Genomic DNA, 15723 nt, shown 5'->3' with positions numbered 1-15723 from the left:
AATGCTCACAATTATTCTTACTGAAACAAAAGAAACAATAAATAGTATGCTCTGAATTATAACAAAGATGCTGTTTCACCAAAATAAAATAGATTGTTCTGGATTTACTCATTGTAAATAAATACCATTATATCCCACTTAATGGAAGAAAGTAGGAAATATGAACCAGAATGCCATGCACAAAAAAAAAAAAAAGAAAGAACACATTACAAATAGTTAAAAAGTAATTCTACCCATCAGTCAAGAGCTGAGAAGCAAGCACTACTGAACATACTGAATAGTCATTTGTGAATTAATGAAATATTCAATTCCCGAGGAAATTATTACATGTAGAATCAATTATAAACAGTATTTTGGAAAGCCTTTTGTTCAGCCAAATTATTATATACTTTAGATCATGCCTAATTATATGCCAAATTATATGCCATAATTAAGATTTTAATGGTATGGTTGTACTTTCTGAAATTAAACTTCTAATCTGGATGCTTTTTGTTTTATTGGTTTCAAAATTGATTCAAATAAGGCAGCATATCAGCTCCATGTGGGCCCAAGAGCCCAGCTGATTGTGGAGCTTTTGGGTAAGAGCAGTGAATTAACACCACAAGGTGAGCTGCTAGTACCTAGTACTGCTTCCTGTCCCACCCCTGGGCACACATTTCATTCTAAATATTGCTTTCAAAAAGTTTTTTTTTCCAAAATATTAATTCATTGAAAATTCTAAAGTATTCCGATAAAGCTGTGTTTTAGGTCAAAATAATTTGTGAACATTTGACACTAGGAAAAATATGGTTTTTCTTATAAAACTATTTTTCAATAAAGTGCCATTTTATATGGATTTGGAAGTAGTTTTAACTGGTATTTATCTAAACACAAATACACTACATATTATGGTTATACAACAAGGTTTGTGGTTGTTTCTATCTTCCATTCTTATAAATCAATTTCATTTTGGTCCTATCTTCTAGGCTCCAAGTATTTAATAAAATTCATGCTTGTCTTCAACAAATATAAATCACACCACTGAAAAGCAACATATTGAGAGTTCAACATTTTCAGTTTCTACTTTTGTTTTAACACTTCTAAGTCATTTTCCTCTCTCTGCCACTATGTGACTCTTAAGAACTTGCTTAAATTCCCATCTGCCTACTTTGACTGCCTTATTATAAAATAGTCACTTAAAATGTTTAAATTTTAAGTGCCAAAATCTTATTAATAAAATGCTATGGGAATCAGTACAAAATCCTTCTGAAAAGTAGAAAACGTTACGGTTAACCACCAGTTGAGTGTAATAACTAAATGATAGGCCTCCAACAGACAGACCTTTCAACCATAGCAGACAGGTGGTGATAGGAAATACCAAACTGAGAGTTAAAAAGAAGATGCCTTTCCCCCCTCTATCAGTTCAAAGGGGTTATCTCCCCTCTGTACTGCTAGGCCATACCAAAAGGCACAGCGCCTATTTACTAGTCTATGTAGGTTCCATTTTTTTTTTTTTTTTCTTTTGCTGGTTTGTCAGCCAAAGGGAAACTACTCACAGCAGGTCAGTGCTGCCTCCTTTGAGTGGCTTGTCAACATGAGTATGTGCGAACAGTGGAGTTGTCTAACCTCTGCAGTCTTGATGAAGCAACTGCAAATGGAGAAAAGGGCTTTAGAGGTTCTTGGATGATTGAGTACGAGATTTCAGATGAGAAAGATTTCTTTTCTCTGCCTAAAGGGATACTGAACATAGTAGCAGACCTTCTTTGTTTCAGATGTAAGCCACTCACATTCCTCTTCTCTAGACACAGTTGCTAATGGAAATGTATCCCAGTGTAATTTATGGAACTTTCCAGTGGTCATGTATTCCTCCTTAGAAGAAATCTTAACAAGACAGCTCCCCAGGGTTCTTCTGTTTTGGTTGTGGAAGTGACTCAGAGAATTCAGCATGGTGAATTGTGTTTTTCTCCAAGTATTGAGGAACTTCTGCGCTAATTTTAATCATGCTAAATTCCTCATGAATTTTGCTAACATGTTCCACAATATTAATAACATATAAGAAAAGTGTAGATGATAATTTATGCTGAAACTAATTTTTAAGAACCATAACAGCTGTGACCTTGAAGAGAAATAATGATTCTCAGTGATTAATAAGGAGATAATATTTTTATAATATTTTTCTTTGATGTTTAACAAACAGAAATCATTTTGTGACTACAATTTCACTGTTGTCTCTCCAGAATGACTGTTTTCCTTTGTTGATTATATAGAAAAAAGTCTAATGTCCACCGAAGGAAATTCTATTGGGACATTACTGTTGGCTTTGTGTTTAATTCTCTTCTCATGACTGTGCTGGTTTATTTAAGGCCTCTGGCCTTGGTCAGAGGTAAAAATTCTGATGATCTGGATTCTAAGATGACACAACTTGCAGTATTTAAACATGCAAGGTTTCAGTGGGGTTAATTGCCATTTACCATGTCCAAATCCAATCTCTACCTTAAACAAATTATTTGCTTTGGGAATGGAAGAGTAAAGAAACACAAGTCATGCAGATGTCTTTTATGCTTCCTAGAGTGAACATTAGCCAATGTCAATCTTTTTAGGATGCTATAAATTATTTTTAAAATATGAATAAAGTGCCATGAGTTCATGCATTAGCAGTTTACAAAAGTGTCTGGCTTTTGATGAAAGCAAAGTAAATTTCAAGCAGAGCAAACCAACTCAAGAAAAGAATTAATTCCACAAAGCTATGCGAGGTTAGAGAATTACACTTGCTTTTGCTAAACAAGCACTTAATTTTACAAGCCAAAATACAAAGCTACTGTACCATCCGTACCATCCGTGGCCATTTTCCTTGACTGCCCCGATGTTGTGGTCAGCCTAAATCCAGCTGGCAAGGTTTCTGAGGATCCAGGCATCATGCTGATTCCATGTACTTCACGAGGAGGAAACTGCCTTCTCCAGGTTGAGCCACGTCTAAAATTCTTGTCATCAGTCTGCAGGTACAGAGTCAGAAAGTGCTGTTATGAAAACAAAGCAACTAGTCCAGGTACATGAAGCTGTGTGCCTAGAAACATGTAACAAATTATTTGTACTCAGTCCATGGAGTATACAAATGGAACACTTATGCTTCATCTCCAGAGCTCAAAGGATTCCAAAATGAGGAGTTAGGAGATTTGAAGCAGGAATGTGTTTATAGGACTTTCCATGTGATTGGGAATCTAAGATTTGGCATCTTTAAAGTAAACATCTTGGGAAAAAAAATTATCCTGAGACAAGTTCTAAGTTGTTTAGGGCCTTACTAAATTGTTGAAGCTGGCTTTGAACTGTGATCCTCCTGCCTCAGCCTCCTGAGCTGCTGGGATTACAGGTACACCACCACTCCTGGTTTATATGGAATTCTTAATAGACTACCAATTTAACCAACTGACATTTAAAGTCAATGTGGGATACTGAAAATAAATTAATACATATATTCATTGTTAAAATACCTCATGTTGATACCCAAATTTTAGTTAAAAGATGTCTGCCATTCTTGTTTTCAACTGTTGTGTTTTATATTGTCTTAGGTCTCCAAATGTTTGTAAATGAAGAAAAAAACAATTTCATGGTTGTGGCCTCTCAGACTTTTGAATTCCTAGAGAAGCTAGTGCCTTAAGTATAAATATCCCTCAGTTCTACCAAACCCTTTGTTGCATTGTAGGATTATGCAACTCGTATAATGTTTGTATTCAGGGCTTTAAAATTAGCCAATAAGTTGAGTTTTATTTGACTCCTTATATCTGGTCACTTAGCATACAGTATATATATGTTTACTACAGAATGTTAATGGGGACTATAAGCAACAATGTCATGGGAGAAAAAAACACTTTTCGTGAGATGGGATTAAAAGATGTCTTTATAATTAAAGCCCACAAAGATATATCAGCACTTCTCAGACTGTTTCAGTTGAATATGAATGTGATCAGCAAAGTCCAAGAAATAAATCCACTATGATTTTACGCAAGTTGTTTGGCTATCTTTGTTCTTTAAAAAATAAGTTGAACAAAAGAGACTATAGGGCTTAAATAATGAAATAATGTATTGTGCTTTTAAAAATAAATAAAAGAGGTTGACTACTTTTAAAGCAGATAGTCACATCCTATTTAACAGAACTTTCTGCTTGTTCATTACCCTCAGGATGCAACATCATATCCCATGTAGGCTGCTGTCTTCTACCAAGACAGTGTCCTAAGGCCAACCCACATTTTAGAATGTAGCAATAGGCTAGATCTTTAATAATTTGGTTATTCCTTTCTAATTTTAAATAAGAAAATTGTATTCTAAAATGTAGGAGTTCATCAGACTACCTTTTTGAATCAGCAATTTAGAATAGGTACTAAAAATACTGCTAAAAAACTTTTAACACTAAAACCAATTAAGTATTAAATGAATTTTAAAAAATATTGATAAGAGGCTGGGGTTATGGCTCAGTAGAGCGCTCACTTAGCAAGTGAGGGGCACTAGGTTTGATCCTACGCACCACATAAAAATAAAATAAAGATATTGCCAACTACAAACAAAAAAAATCCCAAAATAAAAAATTGATAAATATCCTGATTGGACAAAAGAATGAATTTATTAAAAGTTAGATTATGGAATATATATTATTTACCATAATATCCTCCATAAAGAAGAGCATGGGTTTTATAATATCAAGATCATCTACCTTGCCCATTTGAATATAGAATTTTTGCCCTATTTTAGGATTTGCTTAGTTCATTCACAAAAATCATTTTAAACATCTACTTTTATAGCCAAGAAACACCTGCAGTTTGCAACATAGAATTATGTATCTCTGTATTTTCTACTTCATAATAAGGTTTCCTTTTTACTTCTAGAAAAATTTTGCAAAAGTCTCAGGACTACTAAAAGTTTCTGTCAATCACAGGGTTTACTATACCTCCCACATTCATTCATTCAGGAGGTTTCTTATGTGTTTACTGTCTTCCATATATCTCAGACATATATACATATATATATATATATATGTATATATGTATGTATATATATCTCATATGTATATGGATTCTAACACTGAACATAGCTTTCACATCTTTTGATTGTTAAATGTTATTTCATTTATTTTTAAGGAAAATGCAATATTGATCTCTAAAATAATGAAAAGATTAATTTATTGAACATAGAATGTTTATTGAAAATATTTATTTAATTATTTTCACTTTAATATCCTAATATTTTCTGAGAAGATATAATATTTAAGAAACAAGCATCTTCTTATTAAAAAGCTGATCTTAATCAATGTTAATGTTTTAATTGCTTATAATTTAAAAAATTGCTCAACATTTTAGTCATTCATGTTGAAAAAAATTGCTATTCGAATTACTTTTCAGTGTTTCCAAGTGCTAAAGGGATATATTTATGAATGCATAATGTTCTTTCCAAAACTAAATAATATCATTTGATCTTTAAGGATAATCATGAGGAAAAATTTAGATTCTATCCACAAAACAAGTATTTTGTTAATTTCCAAGGACCTTTCCTTAAAAGTAAGGAGGTTCTGTCATTTTCCCTATGCTCTTAAAGATCCAGATCAGTTTTTGTTTTTGTTCTGGGGTCCTGGGCATTGAACTCAGGGCTTTGTGCCGCCAGGTAAGGTCCCTTTTGAATATTGGGTAAGAACTTACTTCATCCAGTCGTCGTTCAGTCCCCAGGGCCAAGAGGTTGTTGTATTCCCTTTCAAGAATCTGCCTTGCCTGTTGACAACAAGTTAGAGTTACCATCAATGAAATCACATTTTACTTAAAAAAAAAAAATTACACACATTATATTTCTCTGATAATGCATCACAAACTGCAGTTTTGTTATGGGGGCTTGAGGATTTTATTTCTCCATGTCTTTTAAGTCACTGCAAATTTTAGCTATGAATACCAGTGAGGGCCATTTTCTTTTGTCCATGGAAGAGTAGATAGATTGCCTCACATCTAATTCTGAGATCAATAATCTTTGATCCCACTTTCTTACTTTATTTCAATTGAGTATTTCATATAAACTTTGAAATATTCAAAACAAAAGAAAAAGTGAAGTTGGACTATAAATTTTTATCAGAGTTATGCAGGTACTTCTCAAATTTGGCCAACAGTCATTTTGAGACAGTTTAGATATTAAAAATCCCTATGCCCTATTCCTTCATAACTGATTTCTTAGAGAGCTGTGATGTAGATTGGAGAGATTACTTTTAATTTGAATGAAACTCCACTGATTCAAATAATTATCTGGATTTGGGAATCACTGGCATACCCAATGTGAAGTGTCTGCATAATTCAGACAATTTAATAGAAAGAACTGCCTGTCAGAGAGGAAGAGACTGATGGTCATCTGTCAGGGATATTGTTTTGGGAATTTGGCATTCAGGGAAGAAATTAGACTAGAAAACCTTCAACACCCTTCTTGTTTAATTTTATGATTTTGTTTTGGCTAGAAATCTAGTAGCTTGAAATTAAAATCTTAGTGACACATTTCAAAGATTGAGCTAACTTTTATTAAGAATTATGAATATGTTAAATGAAATAAGCCAGGCACAGAAAGACAAGTATTGCATGATTTCAGACATATGTAGAATCTAAGAAAGTTCATCTCATAGCAGTTGAGTGTAGTCTGTGGCCACTAGAGGCTGGAGAAAGTATGGGGAGGGAATGGGAAGGTTAATTAATGGATACTAAGTTGCAACTACAAAGATGCAAGATGTTCTGGTGTGCTATTGTTAAGTTCAAAAAGCAAGAAGAAATGATTTAGAAACTTTTACCCTAAGAAATGATAAATGTTTGAGTAAATACACATGTTTAGCCTGATTTAAATATTATACAGTATAATATATATGGAAACATCACATTAGCCCACTAGTATGTATAATTTTTATGTTTTTATGTATCAGTTAAAATAAGTTTAATTTAAAAAACAAGAATTGTGAACAGAGAGCCACATTTTTCCTCTAAAAGTTAAATTTGTCATTACATTAACCAAGACCAGCACGAAAGGGCTTGCCTGAGTGTTCTGTGTTGGAATCTGTAATAATAAAGCTAAGCTGCTGTAGTCAAAATTCTCATCCAGGGCAATAAGTGAGCCATGCACGCCACTTTCAAGAATATTATTGGCATATTCTCGAAGTCCAATTGCTTGTATCCAGCGAATAACTCGATCATTGCTCCATACCAGCACATCTGGGGAAAGAGATGCATCTTGTTAGCCTGTAGTACTTTGTTCAGTGAAGACAATTTCTGGTTGAAACAAACCACAGGTATCCGACCAAGTCACATTTATGCTAATTGGCCCACTCCCTAAGGCACCTAGTCCAGAAACAAAGTTGTCATTTTCAAAATGTTTTCTATCACTGAAACAACACTTATTGAAACATGTCACAAAGTTTCTTATTTTCATACTACAGCCCTAGGAGTCCATCTGAAGTTCAATGTTTTGACCACCAGAGGGAGACATTTCTTATTTGTGTCTTGATAACAGAGAGAGTAAACAGCAAAAGATCTGTTCTTCATCAGAAATATTTATTAACTGCTACTTAAATATTGCATATACACTAAATGATTTTTATTCTCACATAGAGTAATTTATAAAACAAAAAGAACAGTAAAATAGTAACAGGGACTAAGTACACTGATACTTGAACCCTAGTATTTTTAATTCATTATTTCCAATAACATACTAATTCAAAAATCAAGTACTGGTCAAGTTGCAAGTTGTTTTGCTTTTGTGAAAAATTAGTAGCTTATTGAGATACAAAACACTTATATTTCTATTTCCTAAAAATAAAACCTTCAGAGAAATGTCATATGTTCATTTTTTTTTAGATGAACACTTAGAAAAGTATATTTTATTATTTCTTTTCTATTTATTCTCATTATGAGTTGGCAGAATGTAACATGAAAACTAATAAAATAGTCAGAAGAACCATAAAGCTCCATAGAAAATAAAAAAATTTAAGGGATATGGGTCAATGAAAAACATTGAAATATTTTTCCTCCTTGTAGAAAGGAAAAAAATCCCTGTATTAAAGTAAGTGTTCCTGTTAATTTTTGTCTTCTGATTGAAATTTATACCTTTTTTCAGAAAAGGCTTAAAAGTATTTTGAGAAACATTTTTCAGCCTTGGCTGTTTACTTTCCCCTATTTCCATTTTCTATAAAATCAAGGTAGAATTTGCAGGAAGAGGGAAGAGTATTTTATATTAATTTTTTTTCAAAAGCATTATTAATTTGTCCTAATGCATTCATTTAGAACCAGCTTCAGTTTTCTTCTGTTTAACATTAAAGAAGTAAAGTAATTATAGTTGTTTTAAAGTTCATGTCTGGGGTCAGGGGAAGCACAGTGTCAAGGTCAACTGCAGAATATATCTTCTTATTTTCTGATTCTATTCTCCTGATCTTCCTCCTTTTCACCATTACCTGAACTGTTTGATTTTTAAAGTCAAATGCCAGACATCAAATTTTTTTTCTTCTAATTCTAATCCTCTTTTAAAAGTTCACCAATTATATTTCTCTTAAGAGTTCACCAATGTTTCAGGAGAAAAGTTGTAACAAATGTCAAGCTTATCTCCAGGTTCTTGGTTCCTCAAAACCTGGCAGTTTGGGCACCTCTGAATTTCAACCCCCTTTCTCCTTGTGATCTATGAGACTGGGAAGAAGCAGTCCAGGATGTCAGGTTTACCGTTTAGCTATGCATTTTCTCTTTTGTCCAAGATCTCTAGTCCTCGTTGTCTGAGTTGCTTTCCACTACCTTTAAATAGCTCTTTATTATCTATCCTTTCTATTTGTTATTGGTTAAAAATTTGTTTTATTCAAGGTACTTCATTATAGTCATAAATAGAAGTTTCTTAAATATGTTCTCTTTTTTTGTTTCTGTTCATCCATGATGCCGATAAAGCATTTGTATATGATCTGAAAACTACAGATGTATCTACCCCCATCTCTTTACTTAACTCCTGATTTGGCTTGGAATAATCTCATTTGAAAAGAAAGGTGCTAAGTCTTTCTTTGGGTTTAATCATGAAGAACAGGTGAGGGATGTCTGCTTCCCAGTCTTTTTACCACTACCTATTTCATCCAGAGCAGAATGAATTTTTGCAGGAAGTAGGATATTTATTATCTCTTTCAGAGGTTTTTCTCTTTCTTTTCCCATGTCTTTAGCAAAGCAAAGGAGGTCAAATTTCTCATTGACTTTTAGTAAATAGGGAATTTTATGTTATAAGTTTTCTGGGTCTCCCGTGATGAGTTCTGAAGTGCAGGTTTTCCTCTGAGTTTGCATTAGCTTTTTCGATTGAGGTGTGAAGCCTCAGAAAATGGGATGTGAGTTGGTTAGTATTATATTTTGGTTACATTATCAGCTGCTTTTGACAGCAACTGATTCTTTGAACTACTGGTTATCTTGCACTTGAACATTAAAAGCTGGGCAGGTAGGTATGGGTGGCAGCAACAGTTCTCTGTGTGATTTTACTAAATTCAACATTATTTTTAAAGATTAATGGAAATATTTTCATCAAAAACACACTAAAAATTGTCCAATTTTCTTTGTCCTAGGTAGAGTTATGAGTTAGAAGTGTTTGTTCTTTTCTAGAATTGGGTTAATGTTTTGGTAGTCTAAGATATGTTAGGCTGCCATAATTTTTCTGCAAATATATGTCAATAAAAATTTCCATTGTAATGCCTGTAATCAAGAGTGGTCAAATATATAAAATAATACATTTTGTGTGTAAAGACAAATAAAGCATTAATTCAACTTTTTCAGAAGAGCAACATACTCTTTTTTCATTTTGTAAATCAGAGCCCCTTTCTATAAACCTGTTTTCAGGCATAATTTGTGCCTTGACTTTAATGTTCTGTAGGAATCCTCTTGACCTAAACAATAAGTGTTGACTGTTTCCTAGCAACAAATTAAATGTTAGTACATTCTTGATACTTTTTTCACTTTAGAAAGCTGTTTTTTAAGGTCAGGGTTAATTAACACTTCAGATATTAACCAAGACCTCTAGTTACAGTTGAGTGTTATTCCTGTAAATGCCACCAGATCAATTATAGGAAATAGAGGCTATTTATGATCTCACTCTTTGGTAGTTAGCATATGGAGGTTATTTGTATATAATCATAGTGAATCATGGCAGTTTTTCTCAAGGCTGCACTCTAACCAGCAATTGCCAAATACTAATATATAACATTTGGTATAGAGCCCAATGGGTAATTCTTCTCTTTTAGATCTATCTATATGTGAAGCATTTCATGAGGTGAAACAAGGCATTATAAAATCTAATTGAAAAAAATTCTTCAGGAAGAAAACTAGAAAGTGGTCTTCCATTGGCAAAATCTATTTGTGAGCTGAAACACCCTTTGTTAGGTCAAATACACACTGCCTTCTGGGAGTCTGTCTTTGGTCCATTAGTTTCCAAATTTCAATTCAATTGAAGAACAATGTGCTGAAAAAGACCTACAATTTTTTCCTAGGTCGCCAAAATGAAACAAAATCAAACAACTCGATTCTGATAGTGGAAAAACACTTTCTTGCTCCTCAGTCAAGAGCCAATGAAGTGTTAGGAGAAATCCATGTGTATCTAGTTACTCTTCAATGAACCATATACAGAAAAATATTTTTAACCAGTAATTTCAACATACATTCAAGCAGGGTCCACAAGAACTAATGTACCATCTAAGAACTATCAGAAAAAAAGTAATTTCGGAATTACTTTTTAATTTACTTTTTAATTTTGGAAGTCTAAAATAGATGACCTTAAATAAAGAATAAAACGGTGCTACATTTTAATATTGAGAAAGAGGAAGTAACATGTAAAATATGTTCTTATCGAAAGTAGTCCCCAAATGATGTTAAGATAAAAACAGAGAATCAGGCCTCACTGAATAGGTAATGTGACATAAAAACACCTACTGAATTTAATGAAATGCCTGCATGTATCAATTTTTAGGTAAGAGAAAATGCAAACAGAGATGAAAGATAAGTAATTTAATATTAAAAAATACCCTAAATAATTTTTGGTTGTATTTCTATTAATAAGCCTTTTCCCCCTCCTTTAAGCAACTTCAGTGGATTGATAAATTTTACCCAAAAAAGGTCAATAGACACTTATTCTTATGTCCAAAAATTAAGTTTTAATTAATTTTTGTCCTTCAACAACAATAAGGAACATTCAGTCATCATTAACAAGTATAAAATTTAATGTATTCTTTTTAATTTTGTATTAGTTGTAGATGGACACAATATCTTTATTTTTATTTATTTATTTTTATGTGTTGCTGAGGATGGAACTCAGGGCCTCACACATGGGAGGCAAGTGCTTCTACCACTGAGCCACAACTCCAGCTCTATTCCTCTTTCCCCCTGCACATGAAGATGTTCAACATTTAGATAGTTGCTATATTTGAAATGGCTTTAGTGTGTTCCTCAGTTTCATGTGTTGGAAGCTTGGATCAGAGGTAGGGCCTAGTTAGAGGCCTGTGGTCCATTGAGGGCACTGCCCTCCTAAGGGATGAAGGTGATCTTGGTAGTTCTCTGGAGAGGAGGGATTGTAGAAACTTGATCCTGCAAGTACCCCACCCCACAACCCACCCCCCGCCCAACTTTCTGGCTTCATGTCAGTGATGTGATTTCTTGTTACCACTACGCTCCCACCATTGTCATCCACCCTGAGGTGACATAGTCAAGGGGGCCTTTGCAAAGTCCGGAGCCATGGTATTTGGACTCTCAGTCTTCCAAAAAGGGAGATATATGAACCTCATTTTGTTTTAAAATGAATATACCTCAGGTCAGGCATGCATGCTTGTAATCCCAGTGGCTGGGTAGGATCATGATTTCAAAGCTTACCTCAGCACCAGCACAGTACTAAGCAACTCAGTGAGATCCTGTCTCTTAATAAAATACAAAAAAGGGACAGGGATGTGGTTCAGTGGTTGAGTGCCCCCGAGTTCAATCCCTGGTATCCCCAAAAATTAAATAAATAAAATTAATATGCCTTAGGTATTTTGTTATAGTAACACAAAACTAATACAATGTTTAATTATTCAATATAATACTTATCAATACATTTGCAATATGCAGTTCTTGGTATTTGAATTAACCAGTTTTGTATACAGAGTAGTTGCAGCAATTAATAAATGTTCCTAAAATCATGCTCGGCTAAAATTATTGCTAGTTTCTAGAGGAAAAACTTCTATATGTGTAATTATAATCCAAAAGAAAATTTTGGGGTTCTGAAAATTTAAATTATGTAAGTCAAAGTAGAATTGCAATAAAGAGTAAATATCCATGTTTCTCTGAATCAAAACAACAGTGTTCCATTAAAAGTTTGTCAAAAACATCTGCATGGAGATATTTTCAATATAAACAAAATTAACAGGTCCAGAGTGATAAATCTCCATTCAAAAAATCAATAATATGTCCCAAATGAAATATTCACTCTATAATGTGACAATTTCCTTTCCTGTGTTATAATTAGGAAAACAAATGACAATGACACTTCTAACCAAAAAGGTATGCTGTTTAATGACCATTGCAATGTATATACCAAAAAAAAAAAAAGAAAGAAAGAAAACATAAAACATCAGAGAAAAGGAATTCGATATGAAAGACAGACATTACCCTTTATTTCATGTTGGCTTGCTTCTCGTCTTCTCTCTAGTTCTTTTCTGTCATAATTCAACCTTTTTAAGCACATAATTCCATACTGTAAACTTGTTCTGTTATTAAAAAAAATAACACATTAAATTTACTCAGCAGGTGGAGACTCTCCTTTGCTGAATACTAGGCAACACTATGCACAATTTCTTAGGGCATCTGGTTGATAAATTAGATTTCCAATTCAGTACTCTAGTATTGAAAAGAAATAAGTTTATAATTATCCTAGGCACACAATGCTTACAAAGCATTTTTTTTCTAAAGAGGAAAAAAATTATTTGCAAAATAAGAAATACAGCTTCGAAAATAACCTGGGTCATGTTGTTCATCTATACGTCTTTGCCTTCCATTTAGCTCTCTCTACATTATGTGGTAACAAATTCATATTTTACTCATTTACAAAAAAAAAAAATAAAGTCACCTGAAGGAGATACAAGGAAAATTGTTAGAAATGGATACCCTGTTTTTAAGCTGAGGAGAAAATAAGCACAAGACATGAGTAATTTCACTAATACAATAGAGAACAAAATAGGAAAAGGAACAGTCAACAACTCTGATAACCAAGTATTACAGGGGAGAAAGAGTCAGCAGATATTGAGACTTTATGTGGAAAGGAAGAGCAGAAAATTGATCCTTAAAAGATCAGGTAGCAGGAAAATGGTTATTAAGGAAAATGTTGCAGCATCACGAACATAGGCTTGCTGATGAATGTCAAAGGTGTTGTGACAGTGAGGCATTCCCTCCAGAATGTAAACCTAGGCCAGGATGTAGGAGGAACACTGTTATATAAGCAGAGTGGGGAGTTTCCAGGAGAGCTTTGCATTTAGAGAAGAAAGGTCTCATGGCAAAAAAAGGACATGGGGAAAATAGGTAATCCCAGGGGATAGGAAAACCAATTAAGGGGGAACAGCCATGAGTATGAAAAGAAAATCCTGACTTTAGTGATGTTCAGAGAGAAGAAACTAGAAGATTTTTGTGTTATTAGATATAAGATCCATGGCAGTGTGATAGGAAAAAAAAATCTCTAGGTTTATAAGCACAATCATTAGCTATTGATAAAATTTAAGTGTTAAAAATTACACACAATTATATATATATATATATATATACCAGGTGACATGTAAATGTTAGATGCATTTCTAAGCTCTGCATTTTAATAAAAACAATGTTGAGTTAAATATTTCAGAATCAGAGAAAGGAAGGAGGGAAGAAAGGAAGGGAGGAAGGGAGGGAGGGAAACCTGCACCTGGGCTGAAGTATGTTCTCCCCAAATTCATACAATGATGCTCTAATCCCCAATACTTGAGGATGTCAGTGTATATGGAGATGAGGATATTAAAAAGGTAATTACATTAAATGGAACCACTAGGGTGGTTCCCAATCTAATGACTGGTGTTTTTAATAAGAGGAAAAATGCCAACAGAGACAGCATTAGCAGGGACTCAAAGAAGAAAGATCACATGAGGACACAAAGAGAAGGTGCCTATTAAGTCAAGGAGAGAGGTCTCAGAAGAAACCAGACCTGTCAACACCTCCATCTCCAATTTATACCTTCTGGAACATAGAGTAGGAGGATATCAGGCTGCAACATAGCACTTATGATCTAGTATAGTAAGGCCCCTCTGCCAGCTACCTGGTAAACAAGGAGATTGCATTTCAATCATCTGGGTCCTCATAGATATCCAGCAACACAATCAAGTGTTTTGTTTTGTTTTGAAAATTGATGTACAAATATGCAAAAGCACTAAAAAACAAAAGGCATAAATATGCCCTTTATAGAAGAATTCTTTTTCAAGCATTTTCAAGTATGTCCCTAAATTATAACTACATATATTTATAGGGTTGAAATAACAAATATTTACTTATTATTAATAAACAATTTTAATATATATAATATATATTACATATATATTATATATATACATATAAATATATATATACACCTAGAAAACCTACAAACATGGAATTTCCTAAAGATTCAGCCCCCCCAAAATCAACTTAGGCTCTATGAAAATTAAATTTTCTGTTGGCAACATTTCCACAAATTTTGGGTATATAATACAAACACAGCTCTACATTGCAATCTCTGTCCCCTGCTGCCTGGAAATATTTTTCCAAGTAGATGAACATAGATATTTTGAATAGCACATTTTTATGTGTCAAACATCTATTTTTGTTTTAATAACATACACATTATTTATTGTTTCACTTTAATATTCTTTGGCAAACACCTACCGATGGAAACTATCCACCATTTTTAAATGGACACGAAGATCTTTCTTTGTTAGATGATCTAACATTCTTGCATCAACCAAGCATTCCATAAAATAACTTCTGTACTGAGGTAACCCCAGGCTGGGAAGCCATTCATTTCCAATCCATTCATGGTTCATGTCTCCATAAGCCAGGGTCTGTAGAAAAACCGGACACTAGAATTGTTTTATAGCAGTCAAGTTTCTTAACCAATAAAGTGAGATGGTAATTGGAGGATATTATCCATTATTATAACTGATATTTAATTACTCTGACATGAAAACACTGGAGAAATAATATTATGCCTATAAATATTCAATTTACTTTCATACAAAATGGAACTCAGACTACATTTATCAAATTATTTTCCTATAGAACATAATTGATTGCTCACTTTACATTATCAAAAGGAATTATACTTTGTCTAAATATGTAATTTGTTAATAAATAAATTTGAATTAGAGATATACTATGAGTTTTGAGCTTCAAGATTCCTTCTTTATATTAATGGGTCTATTTAACTTTATTTATATCTGTCAGCCAGTACTCCAACATTTCCCTCTTTTCAATGCAACCATTGCCAGTGTAGTAGTGAACCTGGATATGAAATTAAAGCTTCAACAAATAGAGAAAAGAGCAATGAGGTTAGGCAGACAGAGTGCTGAAGCATTAAATCAAAATTATTATTCCCTAGAAGAGCATGTGGGTAGCATTTCATAAAGACCATAATTGAAGGTCTTTCTAGAAATCAATCAATTTAAACTGTACTTAAAGAAGTAGGGCATGATTCAAAACTATGAAAGACAAT

At 33.3% G+C, this 15723-nt stretch overlaps 1 protein-coding gene across 36 annotated transcripts in view; it reads right to left on the bottom strand.

The window, feature by feature from the left end:
* Ppfia2 (PPFI scaffold protein A2) overlaps positions 1-15723 on the bottom strand; it is a 453020-nt gene that overhangs the window by 679 nt on the left and 436618 nt on the right. For 12 of the 36 annotated variants that reach the window (XM_026391435.2, XM_077799253.1, XM_077799258.1 and 9 more), the window contains 6 exons: positions 14898-15091; positions 12627-12724; positions 7021-7196; positions 5664-5732; positions 2813-2972; positions 1569-1627 (listed from right to left, as the gene is read on the bottom strand). In XM_026391435.2, the coding sequence (XP_026247220.1) occupies positions 1569-1627; positions 2813-2972; positions 5664-5732; positions 7021-7196; positions 12627-12724; positions 14898-15091 (756 nt within the window). Of the gene's footprint in view, positions 1-1568; positions 1628-2812; positions 2973-5663; positions 5733-7020; positions 7197-12626; positions 12725-14897; positions 15092-15723 lie in introns of those variants that run through there. The other 24 variants (XM_026391438.2, XM_077799255.1, XM_026391439.2 and 21 more) reach the window with 3 other exon arrangements.

Source organism: Urocitellus parryii, chromosome 5, assembly GCF_045843805.1.
Source record: "Urocitellus parryii isolate mUroPar1 chromosome 5, mUroPar1.hap1, whole genome shotgun sequence".
NCBI classification, from domain to species: domain Eukaryota; kingdom Metazoa; phylum Chordata; class Mammalia; order Rodentia; family Sciuridae; genus Urocitellus; species Urocitellus parryii.
Note: the sequence above shows the minus strand (reverse complement) of the source record. Positions and strands in the feature narration are given on the sequence as shown.